Below are 22,568 nucleotides of genomic sequence, written 5' to 3'. Positions count from 1 at the left end.
AACATCCTTACCCCAGGCCAAACCAAAATTACCCCAACAGAGGAGGGGACAGTCGAGGTTTCGGTCCTTTCGGGGTGCGGGCAGGTCCCAATTCTCCTCGTACAAAAGGCCTCAGAAGGATCAGAGGAACTCCGATCCATGGCGGTCTAAGTCACGCCCTAAAAAGACCGCCGGAGGTGCCGCTACCAAGGCGGCTTCCTCATGACTTTCGGCCTCCTCACACCGCATCCTCGGTCGGTGGCAGGCTTTTCCGACATTTGGCTGCCACAGGTAAAAGACCGTTGGGTGAGAGACATTCTGTCTCACGGTTACAGGATAGAGTTCAACTCTCGTCCTCCGACTCGATTTTTCAGAACATCTCCGCCTCCCGAGCGAGCCGATGCTCTTCTGCAGGCGCTGGGCACTCTGAAGACAGAAGGAGTGGTGGTCCCTGTTCCTCTTCAGCAACAGGGTCACGGTTTTTACTCCAACCTGTTTGTGGTTCCAAAGAAGGACGGGTCTTTCCGTCCTGTCCTGGACCTAAAACTGCTCAACAAACACGTAAAGGCCAGGCGGTTCCGGATGGAATCCCTCCGCTCCGTCATCGCCTCAATGTCACAAGGAGATTTCCTTGCATCGATCGATATCAAAGATGCTTATCTCCACGTACCGATTGCTCCAGAGCATCAGCGCTTCCTGCGCTTCGCCATAGGAGACGAACACCTTCAGTTCGTGGCACTGCCGTTCGGCCTGGCGACAGCCCCACGGGTTTTCACCAAGGTCATGGCTGCAGTAGTTGCGGTCCTCCACTCTCCGGGTCACTCGGTGATCCCTTACTTAGACGATCTGCTGGTCAAGGCTCCCTCTCAAGAGGCATGCCAGCACAGCCTCACCGCTACTCTGGAGACTCTCCAGAGTTTCGGGTGGATCATCAATTTGCCAAAGTCAAATCTGACACCGGCCCAATCGCTGACATATCTTGGCATGGAGTTTCATACCCTCTCAGCGATAGTGAAGCTTCCGCTGAACAAGCAGCGTTCACTACAGACGGGGGTGCAATCTCTTCTTCAAGGTCAGTCACACCCCTTGAGGCGCCTCATGCACTTCCTGGGGAAGATGGTGGCAGCAATGGAGGCAGTCCCTTTCGCGCAGTTTCACCTGCGTCCTCTTCAATGGGACATCCTACGCAAATGGGACAGGAAGCCGACGTCCCTCGACAGGACCGTCTCCCTCTCTCAAGCAACCAAAGCTTCCCTTCGGTGGTGGCTTCATCCCACTTCATTATCGAAGGGGAAATCCTTCCTACCCCCATCCGGGGCGGTGGTCACGACGGACGCAGTCTGTCAGGGTGGGGAGCAGTCTTTCTCCACCACAGGGCTCAGGGTACGTGGACTCGGCAGGAGTCCTCACTTCAGATCAATGTTCTGGAGATCAGGGCAGTGTATCTAGCCCTAAAAGCGTTCCAGCAGTGGCTGGAAGGCAAGCAGATCCGAATTCAGTCGGACAACTCCACAGCGGTGGCTTACATCAACCACCAAGGAGGAACACGCAGTCGGCAAGCCTTCCAGGAAGTCCGGCGGATTTTGATGTGGGTGGAAGCCACGGCCTCCACCATCTCCGCAGTTCACATCCCGGGCGTGGAAAACTGGGAAGCAGACTTTCTCAGTCGCCAGGGCATGGACGCAGGGGAATGGTCCCTTCACCCGGACGTGTTTCAGGAGATCTGTTGCCGCTGGGGGATGCCGGACGTCGACCTCATGGCGTCCCGGCACAACAACAAGGTCACGGCATTCATGGCACGTTCTCACGATCACAGAGCTCTGGCGGCAGACGCCTTAGTTCAGGATTGGTCGCAGTTTCAACTCCCTTATGTGTTTCCTCCGCTGGCACTGTTGCCCAGAGTGTTACGCAAGATCAGGGCCGACTGCCGCCGCGCCATCCTCGTCGCTCCAGACTGGCCGAGGAGGTCGTGGTACCCGGATCTGTGGCATCTCACGGTCGGCCAACCGTGGGCACTACCAGACCGACCAGACTTGCTGTCTCAAGGGCCGTTTTTCCATCTGAATTCTGCGGCCCTCAACCTGACTGTGTGGCCATTGAGTCCTGGATCTTAGCGTCTTCAGGATTATCTCAAGAGGTCATTGCCACTATGAGACAGGCTAGGAAACCAACGTCCGCCAAGATCTACCACAGGACGTGGAAAATATTCCTGTCATGGTGCTCTGATCAGGGTTTTTCTCCCTGGCCATTTGCCTTGCCCACTTTTCTGTCCTTTCTTCAGTCCAGATTGGAAAAGGGTTTGTCGCTTGGTTCCCTTAAGGGACAAGTCTCTGCGCTCTCTGTGTTTTTTCAGAAGCGCTTGGCCAGACTTCCACAGGTACGCACGTTCCTGCAGGGGGTTTGTCACATCGTCCCTCCTTACAAACGTCCGTTGGAACCCTGGGATCTGAACAGGGTGCTGATGGTTCTTCAGAAACCACCGTTCGAGCCAATGAGGGATATTTCTCTCGCACGCCTTTCGCAGAAAGTGGTTTTCCTAGTAGCAGTCACTTCACTTCGGAGAGTGTCTGAGCTAGCAGCATTGTCATGCAAAGCCCCTTTCCTGGTGTTTCACCAGGACAAGGTGGTTCTGCGTCCGGTTCCGGAATTTCTACCTAAGGTGGTATCCCCGTTTCATCTCAATCAGGATATCTCCTTACCCTCTTTTTGCCCTCATCCAATTCACCAATGTGAAAAGGATTTGCACTTGTTAGATCTGGTGAGAGCACTCAGACTCTACATTTCTCGTACGGCGCCCCTGCGCCGCTCGGATGCACTCTTTGTCCTTGTCGCTGGCCAGCGTAAAGGGTCACAGGCTTCCAAATCAACCCTGGCTCGGTGGATCAAGGAACCAATTCTCGAAGCTTACCGTTCTGCTGGGCTTCCGGTTCCCTCAGGGCTGAAGGCCCATTCTACCAGAGCCGTGGGTGCGTCCTGGGCTTTGACGCACCAGGCTACGGCTCAGCAGGTGTGTCAGGCGGCTACCTGGTCGAGCCTGCACACTTTCACGAAACACTATCAGGTGCATACCTATGCTTCGGCGGATGCCAGCCTAGGTAGGCGAGTCCTTCAGGCGGCGGTTGCCCACCTGTAGGACGGAGCCGTTACGGCTCTATTATGAGGTATTATTTACCCACCCAGGGACTGCTTTTGGACGTCCCAATTGTCTGGGTCTCCCAATGGAGCGACAAAGAAGAAGGGAATTTTGTTTACTTACCGTAAATTCCTTTTCTTCTAGCTCCAATTGGGAGACCCAGCACCCGCCCCTGTTTTTTTGTGTACACATGTTGTTCATGTTGAATGGTTTCAGTTCTCCGATATTCCTTCGGATTGAATTTACTTTAAACCAGTTTATAATTTTTTCCTCCTTCTTGCTTTTGCACCAAAACTGAGGAGCCCGTGGGAGCACGGGGGGTGTATAGGCAGAAGGGGAGGGGCTTTACACTTTTAGTGTAATACTTTGTGCGGCCTCCGGAGGCATAGCCTATACACCCAATTGTCTGGGTCTCCCAATTGGAGCTAGAAGAAAAGGAATTTACGGTAAGTAAACAAAATTCCCTTCTTTTCAGTTCAAACAAGCCCATAAAGCTTGTTAAATTGAAAAAAAAAAAAATTAGAAATAAATAAATAATTAAAAAAAACTGGCGTGCGGTCCCCCCCAATTTTAATGCCAGCCAGATAAAGCCATACGGCTGAAGGCTGGTATTCTCAGGATGGGGAGCTCCACGTTATGGGGAGCCCCCCAGCCTAACAATATCAGTCAGCAGCCGCCCAGAATGGCCACATCCATTAGATGCGGCTGTTCTGGGACTGTACCCGGCTCTTCCCGATTTGCCCTGGTGCGTTGGCAAATCGGGGTAATAAGGAGTTAATGGCAGCCCATAGCTGCCACTAAATCCTAGATTAATCATGTCAGGCGTCTATGAGACACCCTCCATGATTAATCTGTAAATTACAGTAAATAAACACACACACACACACACACACGAAAAATCCTTTATTAGAAATAAAAAAACACAAACACATTCCCTCATTACCAATTTATTAACCCCGACAAAGCCCTCCATGTCCGGCGTAATCCAGGATGGTCCAGCGCCGTATCCAGCTGTGCTGCACGGAGGTGACCGGAGAAGCAGCAGACACCGCCGCTCCGGTCACCTCCATGCAGCAAATGAAGACAGCCGCGCGATCAGCTGAGCTGTCACCGAGGTTACCCGCGGCCACCGCTGCATCCAGCGGTGGCCGCGAGTAACCTCAGTGACAGCTCAGCTGATCGCGCTACTGCGTGGAGCTGACAGGAGCGTGGAGGACGGGACTTTCAGCGGTGGCGGTGAGAGGGGTCCATCATCTCCCCTGTGCGGGGACAGCGGTACTTCGGGGAACCAATGGAGGACGGGACTATCAGCGGCGGCAGCGAGAGGGGAATGGACATTGGCAGCTGAAAACATTGATTTTTCCCTCTCGCTGCCGCCGCTGCTGATAGTCCCGTCCTCCACATCATCTCCCCTGGGGACAGAGGTACTTCGGGGAACACATGGAGGACGGGACGGGACCACTTGCCTGACCTCACTTCCTGACAAATCACCTGCGTTTTTGGTACCAAAAACGCAGGTAAAAGGCAGGTAAAATGCACCACTTTTGATTAGCATGCATTTTTCCTGCGTTTTTGGTGCCCTCATTGATTTCAATGGGTGACAAATGTTGACAAAAACGCAGGAAGAATAAACATGCTGCATTTTTTTTGTCACAAACTTTTGACAAAAAAAACGCTGACAAATAAACTGCAACGTGCGCATGACAAATCTGACTTCTCATAGACTTTGCTGGGAAGTCAGATGTCAGAAAGTTCTGCTGACAAAACTGCAGCCAAAAAAGCAGCAAAAAAGCAGGAAAAAAAGCAGCGTGCGCATGTAGCCTAAGGCTACATGCGCACGCTGCTTCTTTTTCGTGTTCACAAACTGCAGCCAAAACTGCAGCCAAAACTGCACCTTGTCAGAGAGAGCCTGGAAATGTCACAAAAAATATAGGTGCTTTTTTGGTGCGTTTTTGCGGCTTTTTTGGTGCGTTTTTGGCTGCAGTTTTGTCAACAATTGTTTCATGTATTTTTCAGTTCAAACAAGCCCATAAAGCTTGTTGAATTGAAAAAAAAAAATTAGAAATAAATAAATAATAAAAAAAACTGGCGTGCGGTCCCCCCCAATTTTAATGCCAGCCAGATAAAGCCATACGGCTGAAGGCTGGTATTTTCAGGATGTGGAGCTCCACGTTATGGGGAGCCCCCCAGCCTAACAATATCAGCCAACAGCCACCCAGAATTGCCGCATACATTATATGCAACAGTTCTGGGACTGTACCCGGCTCTTCCCGATTTACCCTGGTGCGTTGGCAAATCGGGGTAATAAGGAGTTATTGGCAGCCCATAGCTGCCAATAAGTCCTAGATTAATCATGTCAGGCGTCTCCCCGAGACACCCTCCATGATTAATCTGTAAATTACAGTAAATAAACACACACACCCGAAAAATCCTTTACTAGAAATAAAAAACACAAACACATTCCCTCATTACCAATTTATTAACCCCGACAAAGCCCTCCATGTCCGGCGTAATCCAGGATGGTCCAGCGCCGCATCCAGCTCTGCTGCATGGAGGTGACCGGAGCTGCAGCAGACACCGCCGCTCCTGTCACCTCCATGCAGCAAATGAAGACAGCCGCGCGATCAGCTGAACTGTCACCGAGGTTACCCGCGGCCACCGCTGAATCCAGCGGTGGCCGCGAGTAACCTCAGTGACAGCTCAGCTGATCGCGCTACTGCGTGGAGCTGACAGGAGCGTGGAGGACGGGACTTTCAGCGGTGGCGATGGCGGTGAGAGGGGTCCATCATCTCCCCTGTGCGGGGACAGCGGTACTTCGGGGAACACGGGGAGGACGGGACTATCAGCGGCGGCAGCGAGAGGGGGATGGACATTGGCAGCTAAAAACATTGATTTTTCCCTCTCGCTGCCGCCGCGGCCGCTGATAGTCCCGTCCTCCACATCATCTCCCCTGTGCGTGCACGCTGGGGACAGTGGTACTTCGGGGAACACGTGGAGGACGGGACTATCAGCGGCGGCGGCAGCGAGAGGGAAAAAAATCAATGTTTTCAGCTGCCAATGTCCATCCCCCTCTTGCTGCCGCTGCTGATAGTCCCGTCCTCCACATCATCTCCCCTGTGCGTGCACGCTGGGGACAGTGGTACTTCGGGGAACACGTGGAGGACGGGACTATCAGCGGCGGCAGCGGCAGCGAGAGGGGGATGGACATTGGCAGCTGAAAGCATTGAATTTTCCCTCTCGCTGCCGCCGCTGCTGATAGTCCCGTCCTCCACATCATCTCCCCTGGGGACAGCGGTACTTCGGGGAACACATGGAGGACGGGACCACTTGCCTGACCTCACTTCCTGACAAATCACCTGCGTTTTTGGTACCAAAAACGCAGGTAAAAGGCAAGTAAAATGCACCACTTTTGATTAGCATGCATTTTTCCTGCGTTTTTGATGCCCTCATTGATTTCAATGGGTGACAAATGTTGACAAAAACGCAGGAAGAATGAACATGCTGCATTTTTTTTTGTCACAAACTTTTGACAAAAAAAAACGCTGACAAATAAACTGCAATGTGCGCATGACAAATCTGACTTCTCATAGACTTTGCTGGGAAGTCAGATGTCAGAAAGTTCTGCTGACAAAACTGCAGCCAAAAAAGCAGCAAAAAAGCAGCAAAAAAAGCAGCGTGCGCATGTAGCCTAACACTGAGTGACATGACACTGGGGAGAGAAAATGGCTAATTCGGCACAATTTGGTCTTTTTCATTTGATGTTGTGCTCACTTTTGTTGGTAGTGTTTTACACATAGTAATGTGAGTTATTTAGATTGCACAATAAATGTACACCGTCATACAAGCTGTACACTGACTACTTTACATTGTATCAGTGCCATATGTTCATTGTTATAAAATATTTACAAAAATGGGACGCTGTACTCACTTTTGCGATGATATACTGTATGTTGTTTTTATTCTCACCAATGGTACATTTTACAAACCTTTTGTCTTCTAGGAGAACCCTTATCCTGCTGTTAGTATGCATAAAGTTCAGCGACCGACAGAAGGCAGTTACTTGCGACCTCAGCATAAGGTTTTCCCACTAATGGATGAAAGCAGCATCCAGTGGATCCTGGATCAGGCCGCTGCCAAGCTTCAGAATGCACCTCCTGCTGTTAGGTCGGAGAAGAAGTGCATGGTGCCACCTGGACCACCTATTGGTTTGTGTTTTGATTGAATTGTAAAAGCTCACAAGCACAATACTGTATATTTTCCTTACTTTTTCTTTTATGCTTTAAAATTTTGTACCTACTTTGTTGTGTCTACATTTTACTTTGATCATGAAGCTGTTCATTGTGTTTCAAAATCTGAGTCTGTAAGTCATGATCTGAATATGAGAATAGGATCATTCATGTTCAAAGCATCCAAAGAACTGAGAGGCCTACAAAAAGATATAAATCATTATAGACTTTCTTCTTGGTACAAGTGGACGACCAGAAAAACTTTTCTAATCCTATTGATTTTTGTCTTTTGTAGCTGCGATTGTGGAGCGGAACGGCAGTGCTCTGGCTAACAGCAACAGGCGGCTAGAAGTTGTGAGGAACTGTATTTCTTACATCTTCGAAAACAAAATGCTAGAGGCTAAAAAGGTAATGGTCAATTTTTTTTTTTACTGATTTTACCTGTATATGTTATTTATTTTTTTGTTTAGTTAAAATATTCTTAAAGGGATTGTTCCAAGTTAGCAAGAAATCAGCTATCCAACAGAGACGTTAATCACTGAGGGTCTCTCCACGAGGACTCCTACGAAGCTAGAAATCAGATATTAGGTGATCCCAACAGTGGGACCTGTCTGGATCAGCAATTTAGTTGATTTGCGCAATAGTTAGTGTGTGATAATAGTGTTCTTGTAATTTTAAAGAGAATCTGTTAGTAGGTTTTTACTATGTCATCTGATGACTGCATGCTGCAAGGGTTAAAACTTACAGTTCAGGGATGCCTGCCTTGTCAAGGTTCTGTTGTTAATTTCTTATGCTTGTTTAAGCAGCAATGATAAGATTAGAAAAAAGAAGCATTGATAGGGGCTTACCAGATAAATAAAAGGGCAATGTGTAATAATATACACTCACCTTATGTTGTTGTGAGGGTCACAATCACCACAGATAACATATAGATAATGGCGGCTGCCGCAGCCCCCAGTGGGTGAGTCTTCAAAGCAGGAGAGGAGAAGGAGTTAACGCCGCGCATTGACCAGAAAAGCTATAAACTTGTTGGGATCTTTTCCACAGGACCAAACAATCGACAATACGTATTGTTGATTGTTTGGTCCTGAAGAAGAGGTCTCATACCTCGAAACGCATAGACCTATGGAATAAAAGAATTATTAGTTAATCAACAAGTTTACAGCTTTTCTGGCGAATGTGCGGCATTAACCCCCTTGTCCTCTCCTACTTTGAAGACTGTTTAAGCTGCAAGACACATCAGGTCTTATCATTGCTCGGACTACAAGGTCATGGCGTGTGGCAGTTTGGTAGACCTCCTCCTGTGAATGACACCTCACTGTCAATGTACCATCTCTAATGAGAGCCTGGTGTGAGTGGGGACAGCTCTCTGTTCTGCTACATGTCGAGATCTAAAATTCTGATGTCAGAACGGCTGCACCCAGTAATCTAAGTGATACACCATTGGATTCAGGATCTCTGTGCCTACATCATGCTGCTCTCAGTTGTGGTAGCAAAAACCTGTTGATAGATTCCCTTTTAAAGAGGTTCTCTGGAATATGTTTACATTTGACTATAAGCTATCAGACTTAAAAAATAGCAAAGATGCAACGCTCTCAGGTTTTGCTGACAGGCTTCAGCAGTGACTCAGTGGCTCTGCTAATGTATATGGCTCAAACCATTAAGCCCAGCAATTGGCTGCAGTGCTCATGCGTGATGTAGTCTTTATATCACATTTGCAGCCAGTCAACAGAAACGGGTGTTTTTAGGATTTTTTATGTCTGCAGACTTATTCCCAAATAAACTTATCCTGGACAACCCCTTTAAACAAACTATATATCTAGACATGACCGAAATGGTGATAAATTGGAAATCGGGTACCCCAGCTAATTGCTGAAAGGACAGTGGCACAATCACCAACTACTCTAAAGCCCGCTTTACACACTGCAATGTCGCTAGCGAGATCGCTAGCGTGCGTGCCCGCCCCCATCGTTTGTGCGACACGGGCATATCGCTGCCCTTCGCGCACAAAATCGTGCACCCCCGTCACATATACTTACCTGCATAGCGATGTCGCTGTGACCGGCGTACCGCCTCCTTTCTAAGGGGGCGGTTCGTTCAGCGTCACAGCGACGTCATTAAGCGTCCGCCCAATCAAAGCGGAGGGGCGGAGATGAGCGGGACGTAACATCCCGCCCACCTCCTTCCTTCCTCATTGCTGCCGGGACACAGCTAAGGTGAGGTTCCTCGTTCCTGCGGTGTCACACATAGCGATGTGTGCTGCCGCAGGAACGACGAACAACATTGCCCAAGCATCAGCAGCGATAATTGGGAATAGGGGGTGATGTCATCGATGAGCGATTTTGAACGTTTTTGTGACGATGCAAAATCACTCATAGGTGTCACGCACGACATCACTAACGCGGCCGGATGTGCGTCACAAATTCCGTGACCCCAACAAGATCGCTGTAGCGACATCGTAGTGTGTAAAGCCACCTTAAGTATGGAGTGTCAAATTATTGTTTATTTTGTTTTTGTTTTCGGCATCAGGTAATTTCTTAGGTCTGCCATCTAAACTGAATATATGTGAAGTTAGTAGTGTGTAGGAGTCCTTCTTTGCAATACGTGCATTCTCCGAATATAGAAATGATGGGAAGATTAAACAAGACCACGTAATAATGTTTTCATAGCAGCGCTGCCTGTAATTCCCCAGAGGTCTGCATTATTTAGTATGTCATAGAGCTGGAAGCCAGACAGTGGAATTGACATATTATGATTGAAATGTCATTGTTTAAAACCAGCGGTTGTACAAAATTACCCATTAATAAATGTATAAGTAGTTTAGAAAAGCATAATGTTGAGACTATGATTGTGATGAAGAGTTTAATCCAGTTATAAATGTAAAAAAAAAATTGTGTTTATAAAAGAGCAATTGTACTTCTTTCTTGCATGGAATTACCAGAGACTCATATGGCTGGCTCCTTTTCATTAAAGAGAATCTGTCAGCAGGATTTCACCTCCAAAACTATTTATATGCGCATGTTGCTCTTTGGTAGACAAGTCCAGCAATACCTATACATGACCAGTCCAGCAATACCTATACATGACCAGTCCATCAATACCTATACATGACCAGTCCAGCAATACCTATACATGACCAGTCCAGCAATACCTATACATGACCAGTCCAGCAATACCTATACATGACCAGTCCAGCAATACCTATACATGACCAGTCCAGCAATAGCTATACATGACCAGTCCAGCAATACCTATACATGACCAGTCCAGCAATACCTATACATGACCAGTCCAGCAATACCTATACATGACCAGTCCAGCAATACCTATACATGACCAGTCCAGCAATACCTATACATGACCAGTCCAGCAATACCTATACATGACCAGTCCAGCAATACCTATACATGACCAGTCCAGCAATACCTATACATGACCAGTCCAGCAATACCTATACATGACCAGTCCAGCAATACCTATACATGACCAGTCCAGCAATAGCTATACATGACCAGTCCAGCAATACCTATACATGACCAGTCCAGCAATACCTATACATGACCAGTCCAGCAATACCTATACATGACCAGTCCAGCAATACCTATACATGACCAGTCCAGCAATAGCTATACATGACCAGTCCAGCAATACCTATACATGACCAGTCCAGCAATACCTATACATGACCAGTCCAGCAATACCTATACATGACCAGTCCAGCAATACCTATACATATACATGACCAGTCCAGCAATACCTATACATGACCAGTCCATCAATACCTATACATGACCAGTCCATCAATACCTATACATGACCAGTCCAGCAATACCTATACATGACCAGTCCAGCAATACCTATACATGACCAGTCCAGCAATACCTATACATGACCAGTCCAGCAATACCTATACATGACCAGTTCATCAATACCTATACATGACCAGTCCATCAATACCTATACATGACCAGTCCATCAATACCTATACATGACCAGTCCATCAATACCTATACATGACCAGTCCATCAATACCTATACATGACCAGTCCAGCAATACCTATACATGACCAGTCCATTCCTCCATCACATGGAAATCTGCGTTTAAATTGATAGCCAAATTAGGCTGAAAAAGCTATATGTAAATCTGAAGCCTCAGTCACTCCAGCTCTGTTGCCTACCCAGGCTGTCAATCGAAGCAGTAGAAGATGCTGTTGGCCGAGGAATAGAGCTGGACTGACAGAGGTTTCAGATCCACAAACTGGACTTAAACCACGTTCAAACGCTGATTGCTCAGTACTGGAGGAATGGACCGTAAGACATCAATCTCATTATTAGTGTATGGAAATATATACACTGGGAAAATTAACTCTTATTGACCTTGACATTCCCCCGGCAGCTTCACCCTGCTGTTCTTCGGGCACTGAAAGGGAGAGCAGCACGACAGTGTCTAACACAGGAGCTCAACCTGCATGTGCAGCAGAACCGCGCCGTGTTGGATCACCAACAGTTTGACTTCATTGTTCGTCTGATGAATTGCTGCCTACAGGTGAGTTGCTAAAATATCTTTTCCCTTCCTAATGATCTTAAAAAATTTCTGTGCACTGCCAAATTGGAAGCTTTCTATATATGTGCAGAAATTAGTAAGATAAGGATAGTTACTCTTTTAGCCATGGTGTGCACTTCTGTGGAGACGTCTAAAGGCCCTGTCACACACAGAGATAAATCTGCGGCAGATCTGTGGTTGCAGTGAAATTGTGGACAATCAGTGCCAGGTTTGTGGCTGTGTACAAATGGAACAATATGTCCATGATTTCACTGCAACCACAGATCTGCCAAAGATTTATCTCTGTGTGTGACAGGGCCTTTAGTGTTACCTTATTTATTTTCCTAAAAATTTGTGGAGGGAAGGGGGCCTATTAATGTGTAAAAACAGACAAAAGAAAAGGAGCAATAGTCTTAAAAATAAATAGAAACCAGGTTACACTGTGGGTAGGTATATTGGTGGGGCAGACCAGGGAGGGTCTCGCCCTATCATGCCCTAAGAATCTTAGCCCTACCTAATCGTTGAGATTGGCACCCAAGGTGGCAACAATTTGACACCCCCACTCAGCGGCGGCTTACCCTATAAATCCCTAAATGACCCTTGTTCTAAATGAGGACTATTCTAGGTCATGTATGGCTATGGTATCTGACCCACATAGAACTGTTTATTATAGAATTAGCCCTATGTATAAAACACCAGGAATGGTGAACTAATGCCAAAAATATACTGAAGCAGTAACCACCAGATAAACTGTGCCTTGTGCAAGGTGTCGCATGCAGAAAGGGTTAGGTGCAAACAAAAAAAGATGTAATACAAAATTAATTGCACCCAACCCTCAATGTATTCTCATATAATGGGTCAGAAGATGCAAAGAGACAGCTATAGAGGTTTGTATCTCATCCCACTAAAATAATGGTATAGTGATATAGACAATGCAGAGACCAAAAGAAATATATATATATATATATATATATATTATTTTTATTGAAGATCCAGTACATCAAATCAAAAATGTTTCATTGTCTTTGTAGGAGGTCAGGTATTTTGGATAGCCCAAGTTCCCAGGAAGAAAAGTGTGAATTATTACAGGGTATATAAATAGGGAATTTTGCAAATAGTTGGCCATTTTCACAATATTTAATTTTCTTGTACGTGAGTCTTTTACGAGGAATGTAAATCCTGAAGGTTTTATGGTTGAAGTGATAGGCCTGCCTTTTCTTCTGTAGGATTGCACATCTCTGGATGAACATTTTATAGCTGCAGCCCTTTTACCTTTGGTTACAGCATTCTGCAGGGTAAGTTTTTATTCATGCATTTTAACACTAGAACTACTGAGGAAGTCATTTTGACTACTTTGCACCATGTATTTCTATATAGGTGTCACGAGTCCAGTAGTTCTAGTGTTAATATTGGCAAATATTAGACATCTGTTTGGTTTTAATACATTTTTTGGCTTCTATTCTATTCCTTATGTAAACCTTCTTTCCAGAAATTAAGTCCGGGCATCACGCAGTTTGCTTACAGCTGTGTACAAGAGCACTTAGTTTGGACCAACATGCAGTTCTGGGAAGCCATGTTTTATGGAGATGTTCAAAACCACATCAGGGCTTTGTATGTGAATTCGGAGGAGAACGCCTCGCATATGGTAACTATGCAAAAGTTTTTACACTTTTGTGGGATTTTGGCTACATAGGTGTCGGTTAGCTGACTTAAAAATGTATTTTCACTGCTTGATTATCAAGAACAAGCGTTTCTAGAAATTGTTTCTTGATAATCATGCATTCTAAATAGGCTGCCGATAGGTGAAACGATTTTTTTGGTTGCACAAAAGATTATCATTTTGGCCAGCTGTGCTATGTAAACAGTACCTCCGCTGCCGAGAACAATGATGAGAGAAAAAAACAAGGATAAAAAGTGGAAAAAGGTCCGTGCTGCTGTGCCAATAAAGAGTTAATTTCAAATAAGAGCAATGCAGGGTGGTTTATTCTACGCGTTTCGAAGATAACCCCTCTCCTTCAGGAAATCCACCAAAAACAATGATGAGCGTTCAGTGAGCATCTGAAGCCAGGTTATTAAACAATTGCTGATCCGTGGCTGATTGAAGGTCGTTTAGCGCCTCAAAATGATTAATGTATGCGGGCCTTTACAGAGGACTGTATGAAAAAGTGGATTATGGGGTAATAGAGAGTGGTAAGGGAAAGCATAATGGTGGTAAACCTCAGTCTATGGGCATGAAGTAACAACAATATATACTGATTTATTGACTTGAGTATGTCGATGCATTAAGTTTTGGATCATATGAACATAAGAAGTGTTTTAAAGGTTAGTAGACACTTGTGCTAAGTTTATATTTTCTATCACATATCCTATTTTTCATGATTGTAAATACAAATGTATGAATATGTTTGTGGGGGAGGGCTTGGAACTTATTAGAGATGGCCATAGGCTTAATTTATCATGTGATCATGTTCACAATAATACAATTAAATGGAATCTGTCACCGAGTTTTTAACACCTAATCTGAGAGCAGCATGACGTAGGGGCAGAGATCCTGATTCCAGTGTTGTCATTTACTGGGCTCCTTAGTGTAGTTGTGATAAAATCACTGATTACAAAGCAGTAATTATCATTAGAGGATTACTTGGTCTGCTGCCAGGTAGTCCAGCATATTCATGAGCTCTGTATAACTGTTAGATCTGCAGCAGAAAAAAACACTGATTTTATCAAAATGACAGCAAACAGCTCAGTAAGTGACACATCTCTGGAATCAGGGTCTCTCTCTATATTATGCTACTCTCACATGGGGGAGCAAATACCTGGTGACAGATTCCCTTTTTTGGCTGTTATTGTTAATTGTAACATTTGTAGTAATTTCCAGTTCTGTTAGCGATAACTGTAAAGTACAGGGCCAGGCACCCCTACTATTGCTCTCAAGGCTTCTATTTTTAAAGGACATATTGCAATTTTTTATGATCTATTATCCTGATTTTCCTGTACTGTAAATGTCATTTGCTCATTGTCTTGAGTAAACTGTAAAATACGTTTTATTAGGATGAAGTGGAAGTAGAGGAGAGATCTGCCCTGGAATTGGCGGCTGAGCAGTGTCGTCTATGGCCAACACTTCCACGTGACAAACAGTTAGAACTTATCCAGAAGGAGGAGAGCACAGTGTTTAGCCAGGCTATCCACTATGCCAACCGTATGAGCTACCTTCTTCTACCACTGGACACCTCCAAAAGCCGACTTCTGCGAGGAGGAGCTGGATTTGGAGATACTGAAAGTGTATCCAACAGCTTCATTACCAACAGGTTATTGACCAGACTTTGTCTTCTGATGACATTTCTTTTTCTTTGTCGCTCCATTGGGAGACCCAGACAATTGGGTGTATAGGCTATGCCTCCGGAGGCCGCACAAAGTATTACACTTAAAAGTGTTAAGCCCCTCCCCTTCTGCCTATACACCCCCCGTGCTCCCACGGGCTCCTCAGTTTTTTTGCTTTGTGCGAAGGAGGTCAGACACGCACGCACAGCTCCACAGATTGGTCAGCAGCAGCTGCTGACCATGTCGGATGGAAGAAAAGTGGGCCCATATAGAGCCCCCAGCATGCTCCCTTCTCACCCCACTCTTGTCGGTGGTGTTGTAAGGTTGAGGTATCCATTGCGGGTACGGAGGCTGGAGCCCACATGCTGTTTTCCTTCCCCATCCCCCTCAGGGCTCTGGGTGAAGTGGGATCCTATCGGTCTCCAGGCACTGAGACCGTGCTTCATCCACAACTCCTGTGGAGCCTGCTGGATAGGAGCCGGGTATCGTTCAGGGACATGGCCCTGCTACTTGGAGGTACTCTGTATCCCTGTGGGGACAGCGCACAGCAACACTCCAGCTTTGCTGGGTGTGCTAGTGCACCGGGGACCACGGCGCTGACCGGGTTAATATGTGCCATTACACACTCAGCGTTGCTGAGTGTGTTTATGTATCGGGACTGCCGCACTGACCGCCGCGGCCATGGAAACACTGCGGCGCGGCTGGGACTTGTAGTGCGCCGGGGACTTTCACGCCGGCCGCGCTTTTACGGCGGCCGCGTTTATTACTAGAGTCCCCGGCTTTTTGCGGCCTAGTTTCCTTTCCTCCCGCCCACAGCCCTGACAGGCAGGGGAAGGGCGGGACGCTGCACAGAACGAGCAGCACTGAGGGCTGGAGCATGCTTTGCATACTCCACCCCTCTCACTGTGCACAGTGTGGGCACCAGTTCCCGCTCTTTCTGGGTCACGCCCACGGCTCCCTCCTCTCCTCAGGACGCCGGCAGCCATTCCTGTCAGCTCCTCGGACGCTGCAGAGGGGGACAAAGTCTGGGAGACCCAGGCAGGGACTCTGGTGGCCTCACAACCGCTTTAGGCGGGTGGTAAGCAGCACCTGTGGTGCTAGCCCCATTGTGCAGTAGTGTAACATTATATGTTTATGGTATATATGTTTTACACTGTATGGTGCACAGTTGATTTCTGGCTATATACCCTATTGTGTTACTCAGGGAAGATAATAGCATGGCGCCCACGAAAGGCAGGGGTGCCAAAACACAGGCTTATTATGTTGCCTGCGCCGCATGTACGACCCCGCTACCGGCAGGTTCCACTGACCCTCATTGTGTAGCCACCTGCTAACACTGTTCAGGTGACGGGGACGGAGTTTGCAAAACTCTCTGAGACTATGGCTAAGATACTAGAAGCCTTGCAGTCCAGGCCGGTATCTCAGCACAGGGACTCTGTTGAATCTTTGTTCCCTGGCCCACCTCAGCTGGACCAACAATGTCCTCCCGGGGTATCTCATGGATCCCAGGCTGAGGGTTCTGACACAGACCCCAGCCCCAGACCGACTAAGCGAGCTCGCTTAGATTTTCCCTCGACATCATCATATTGTGCAGGGTCTCAGAGGGGGGAATCTCTGGTTGATGATGCGGAGACAGCTGATCAGGATTCTGATCCTGAGGCCGCTCTCAATCTTGATACTCCGGACGGGGACGCCATAGTGAACGACCTTATTGCGTCCATCAATCGTATGTTGGATATTTCTCCCTCAGCTCCTCCGGTGGAGGAGTCAGCTTCTCAGCAGGAGAAATTCCGTTTCAGGTTTCCCAAGCGTACACCGAGTATGTTTCTGGACCACTCTGATTTCAGAGAGGCAGTCCAGAATCACCATGCTTGTCCAGATAAGCGTTTTTCTAAGCGCCTTAAGGATACACGTTATCCTTTTCCCCCTGACGTGGTCAAAAGTTGGGCTCAGTGTCCCAAAGTGGATCCTCCAATCTCCAGACTGGCAGCTAGATCCATACTTGCAGTGGAAGATGGGGCTTCACTCAAAGATGCCACTGACAGGCAGATGGAACTCTGGTTGAAATCCATCTATGAAGCTATCGGCGCTTCTTTTGCCCCAGCGTTCGCAGCCGTATGGGCGCTACAAGCTATCTCAGCAGGTCAAGCGCAAATTGACGCAGCCACACGCACGTCCACGCCACAGGTGGCGTCCATAACCACTCAGACGTCGGCATTTGCGTCTTACGCTATTAATGCTGTCCTGGACTCTGCAAGCCGTACGGCGGTTGCAGCCGCCAATTCGGTGGTACTCCGCAGGGCCTTGTGGCTACGGGAATGGAAGGCAGATTCTGTTTCCAAAAAGCGCTTAACCAGTTTGCCAATTTCTGGCGACCGATTGGCGAGCGTTTGGATGAAATCATCAAACAATCCAAGGGAAAGGATACATCCTTACCCCAGCCCAAACCGAACATACCCCAACAGAGGAAGGGGCAGTCGAGGTTTCGGTCCTTTCGAAGCGCGGGCAGGTCCCAATTCTCCTCGTCCAAAAGGCCTCAGAAAGATCAAAGGAACTCTGACGCATGGCGGTCTAAGTCACATCCTAAAAAGGCCACCGGAGGTGCCGCTACCAAAGCGGCTTCCTCATGACTTTCGGCCTCCTCACTCCGCATCTTCGGTCGGTGGCAGGCTCTCCCGCTTTTGCGACGCCTGGCTGCCACGGGTAAAAGACCGTTGGGTGAGAGACATTCTGTCTCACGGTTACAAGATAGAGTTCACCTCTCGTCCCCCGACTCGATTCTTCAGGTCATCCCCGCCTCCCGAGCGAGCCGAGGCTCTTCTGCAGGCGCTGGGCACTCTGAAGGCAGAAGGAGTGGTGGTCCCTGTTCCTCTTCAGCAACAGGGCCACGGTTTTTACTCCAACTTGTTTGTGGTCCCAAAGAAGGACGGGTCTTTCCGTCCTGTCCTGGACCTGAAACTTCTCAACAAACACGTAACGACCAGGCGGTTCCGGATGGAATCCCTCTGCTCCGTCATCGCCTCAATGTCCCAAGGAGATTTCCTTGCATCGATCGATATCAAAGATGCTTATCTCCACGTACCGATTGCTCCAGAGCACCAGCGCTTCTTGCGCTTCGCCATAGAAAACGAACACCTGCAGTTCGTGGCACTGCCGTTCGGCCTGGCAACAGCCCCACGGGTTTTCACCAAGGTTATGGCTACTGTAGTAGCGGTCCTCCACTCTCAGGGTCACTCGGTGATCCCTTACTTGGACGATCTCCTGATCAAGGCACCCTCCCAAGAGGCATGCCAACACAGCCTCGACGCTACCCTGGAGACTCTCCAGAGTTTCGGGTGGATCATCAATTTTCCAAAGTCAAATCTGACACCGGCCCAATCGCTCACATACCTTGGCATGGAGTTTCATACCCTCTCAGCGATAGTGAAGCTTCCGCTGATCAAGCAGTGGTCACTACAGACAGGGGTACAATCTCTCCTTCAAGGCCAGTCACACCCCTTGAGGCGCCTCATGCACTTCCTGGGGAAGATGGTGGCAGCAATGGAGGCAGTTCCTTTCGCGCAGTTTCACCTGCGTCCTCTTCAATGGGACATCCTACGCAAATGGGACAGGAAGCCGACGTCCCTCGACAGGAACGTCTCCCTCTCTCAGGCGACCAAAGCTTCCCTTCGGTGGTGGCTTCTTCCCACTTCATTATCGAAGGGGAAATCCTTCCTACCCCCATCCTGGGAGGTGGTCACGACGGACGCGAGTCTGTCAGGGTGGGGAGCGGTTTTTCTCCACCACAGGGCTCAGGGTACGTGGACCCAGCAAGAGTCCTCGCTTCAGATCAATGTTCTGGAAATACGGGCAGTGTATCTTGCCCTGAAAGCGTTCCAGCAGTGGCTGGAAGGCAAGCAGATCCGAATTCAGTCGGACAATTCCACAGCGGTGGCATACATCAACCACCAAGGCGGCACACGCAGTCGGCAAGCCTTCCAGGAAGTCCGGCGGATTTTGATGTGGGTGGAAGCCACGGCCTCCACCATCTCTGCAGTTCACATCCCAGGCGTGGAAAACTGGGAAGCAGATTATCTCAGTCGCCAGGGCATGGACGCAGGAAAAATGGTCCCTTCACCCGGACGTGTTTCAGGAGATCTGTTGCCGCTGGGGGGTGCTGGACGTCGACCTCATGGCGTCCCGGCACAACAACAAGGTACCGACGTTCATGGCACGGTCTCAAGATCCCAGAGCTCTGGCGGCAGACGCCTTAGTTCAGGATTGGTCGCAGTTTCAGCTCCCTTATGTGTTTCCTCCGCTGGCACTGTTGCCCAGAGTGTTACGCAAGATCAGGGCCGACTGCCGCCGCGTCATCCTCGTCGCTCCAGACTGGCCGAGGCGGTCGTGGTACCCGGATCTGTGGCATCTCACGGTCGGCCAACCGTGGGCACTACCAGACCGACCAGACTTGCTATCTCAAGGGCCGTTTTTCCATCTGAATTCTGCGGCCCTCAACCTGACTGTGTGGCCATTGAGTCCTGGATCCTAGCGTCTTCAGGGTTATCTCAAGACGTCGTTGCCACTATGAGACAGGCTAGGAAACCAACGTCCGCCAAGATCTACCACAGGACGTGGAAAATTTTCCTGTCGTGGTGCTCTGCTCAGGGATTTTCTCCCTGGCCTTTTGCCTTGCCCACTTTTCTGTCCTTCCTTCAATCTGGACTGGAAAAGGGTTTGTCGCTCGGCTCCCTTAAGGGACAAGTCTCAGCGCTCTCTGTGTTTTTCCAGAAGCGCCTAGCCAGACTTCCACAGGTACGCACGTTCCTGCAGGGGGTTTGTCACATCGTTCCTCCTTACAAGCGGCCGTTAGAACCCTGGGATCTGAACAGGGTGCTGCTGGTTCTTCAGAAACCACCATTCGAGCCAATGAGAGATATTTCTCTATCACGCCTTTCGCAGAAAGTGGTTTTTCTAGTAGCAGTCACATCACTTCGGAGAGTGTGTGAGCTAGCAGCGCTGTCATGCAAAGCCCCTTTCCTGGTTTTTCACCAGGACAAGGTGGTTCTGCGTCCGGTTCCGGAATTTCTCCCTAAGGTGGTATCCCCCTTTCATCTCAATCAGGATATCTCCTTACCTTCTTTTTGTCCTCATCCAGTTCACCAATGTGAAAAGGATTTGCACTTGTTAGATCTGGTGAGAGCACTCAGACTCTACATTTCTCGTACGGCGCCCCTGCGCCACTCGGATGCACTCTTTGTCCTTGTCGCTGGCCAGCGTAAAGGGTCACAGGCTTCCAAATCAACCTTGGCTCGGTGGATCAAGGAGCCAATTCTCGAAGCCTACCGTTCGTCTGGGCTTCCGGTTCCCTCAGGGCTGAAGGCCCATTCTACCAGAGCCGTGGGCGCGTCCTGGTCTTTGAGGCACCAGGCTACGGCTCAGCAGGTGTGTCAGGCGGCTACCTGGTCGAGCCTGCACACTTTCACGAAACACTATCAGGTGCATACCTATGCTTCGGCGGATGCCAGCCTAGGTAGACGAGTCCTTCAGGCGGCGGTTGCCCACCTGTAGGAAGAGGCCGTTTTACGGCTCTCTTACGAGGTATTATTTTACCCACCCAGGGACTGCTTTTGGACGTCCCAATTGTCTGGGTCTCCCAATGGAGCGACAAAGAAGAAGGGAATTTTGTTTACTTACCGTAAATTCCTTTTCTTCTAGCTCCAATTGGGAGACCCAGCGCCCGCCCCTGTTTTTTTGTGTACACATGTTGTTCATGTTGAATGGTTTCAGTTCTCCGATATTCCTTCGGATTGAAGTTACTTTAAACCAGTTTATAATTCTTTTTCCTCCTTCTTGCTTTTGCACCAAAACTGAGGAGCCCGTGGGAGCACGGGGGGTGTATAGGCAGAAGGGGAGGGGCTTAACACTTTTAAGTGTAATACTTTGTGCGGCCTCCGGAGGCATAGCCTATACACCCAATTGTCTGGGTCTCCCAATTGGAGCTAGAAGAAAAGGAATTTACGGTAAGTAAACAAAATTCCCTTCTTTGATCATGCTTTTGCAATATTCAATGAGCTAACCTATTTTTTTCCCTACAAATTCAGCATGGCAGGCAGCGTTGCAGAAAGTGCAGATACTGAAAGTGGTTTTGAAGATTCTGAAGGCTCAGATGTGGCTCATTATGTTGTTCGTTTTATAACCCGTTTCGTGGACAAAGTGTGTACTGAGAGTGGGGTTACATCCGATCACCTGAAAGGCCTGCATACCATGATCCCAGGTACAGGATTCCACTTTGTAACAGAAAGTTGTTATTTTAAGTGCGGTTAGTAGTATGGGTAGTGCTGCTTTAGTTTCTTCACAGTCATAAATTTAGAGTTCTGTAATACAATATATATAACCAGGGGTGGGATTCAGCCGGTTCTGTCCAGTTCGGGTGAACCGATTCTTAAAATAGCAGCCGGAAACTGCTCTGGCGATCCGGTTTCCAGTATTCACTTGTGTTAGTGTCTTTTCGACACTTGCACAAATGAATCCCCAAACATCTGTACGCGCTGCACTTCCGGGTTCAGTGGAGCCTGTCTGCTCCCTGACCTGGCGTGCAGCGATGCGCTGACGCTGCAGAGGTCACGGCAGTGTGGTGAGGTTACTCCTCCTGCTGCCGCCTGTCAGCGTGCAGAGTGCCGCAGAGGACGGAAGGTAGAGGAGAGGCCGCCAGTGCTTGGAGCAGGTAAGCGCTCATAGAGCCGAAGATGCAGGGAGAGGAGCTCCATAAAGATGGGAAATATATGGGGAGAGGAGCCGCAAAACATAGGAACTATATGGGGAGTGGAGGCCGCATAACATGGGAACTATATTGGGAGAGGAGCCATATGGGAAAGGATCTGCAGGGGAAAAGGAGCACATGGGATGAAATCAGTTGGGGAAAGAGGCCATGATGAGATGGGATCTGCAGGGGAAAAAGGCCATAATGGGAAGGGATCTGCAGGGGAAAGAGACCACATGGGATGGGATTTGTAGGGGGAAAGAGACCACATGGGATGGGATTTGTAGGGGGAAAGAGACCACATGGGATGGGATCTGCACTGGAAAAGCAGCCACATGGGATGAGATCTAACAAAATTATAAAGGTGCACAACATCTCAAAAAATAACTCATTAGTTATCAAGCCTCTCCTTAAGAGATATGAGACCCAACAAAAAGAACTGGAGAATATATGGCTGAGATAAAAATAATTTGTTTTATTGATTTATAATTAATACCATAGAAATATATAAGGAAAAAACCACACACAATTAAAAAACAAGGTGCTGTAGATGGAAAGAAAGGGGGGGAGGGAAAGGGGAGGAAAAAGCCCACCCTATCCTAATCCCACAAGAGACAGACACATCAG

General features: G+C 48.3%; 1 protein-coding gene across 7 annotated transcripts in view; it reads left to right on the top strand.

Moving 5' to 3' along the window:
* Positions 1–22,568, top strand: part of SBF1 (SET binding factor 1) — a 209,865-nt gene that overhangs the window by 120,814 nt on the left and 66,483 nt on the right. For all 7 annotated transcript variants that reach the window (XM_075345423.1, XM_075345422.1, XM_075345421.1 and 4 more), the window contains 7 exons: positions 7,113–7,317; positions 7,634–7,746; positions 11,735–11,884; positions 13,108–13,176; positions 13,371–13,526; positions 14,933–15,189; positions 21,283–21,455. In XM_075345423.1, the coding sequence (XP_075201538.1) occupies positions 7,113–7,317; positions 7,634–7,746; positions 11,735–11,884; positions 13,108–13,176; positions 13,371–13,526; positions 14,933–15,189; positions 21,283–21,455 (1,123 nt within the window). The remainder of the gene's footprint in view (positions 1–7,112; positions 7,318–7,633; positions 7,747–11,734; positions 11,885–13,107; positions 13,177–13,370; positions 13,527–14,932; positions 15,190–21,282; positions 21,456–22,568) is intronic.

The sequence above is a fragment of the Anomaloglossus baeobatrachus genome, chromosome 4 (genome assembly GCF_048569485.1).
Source record: "Anomaloglossus baeobatrachus isolate aAnoBae1 chromosome 4, aAnoBae1.hap1, whole genome shotgun sequence".
Taxonomy (NCBI): domain Eukaryota; kingdom Metazoa; phylum Chordata; class Amphibia; order Anura; family Aromobatidae; genus Anomaloglossus; species Anomaloglossus baeobatrachus.
The sequence above is the reverse complement of the archived record's forward strand: the minus strand, read 5'-3'. Positions and strand labels throughout refer to the sequence as shown.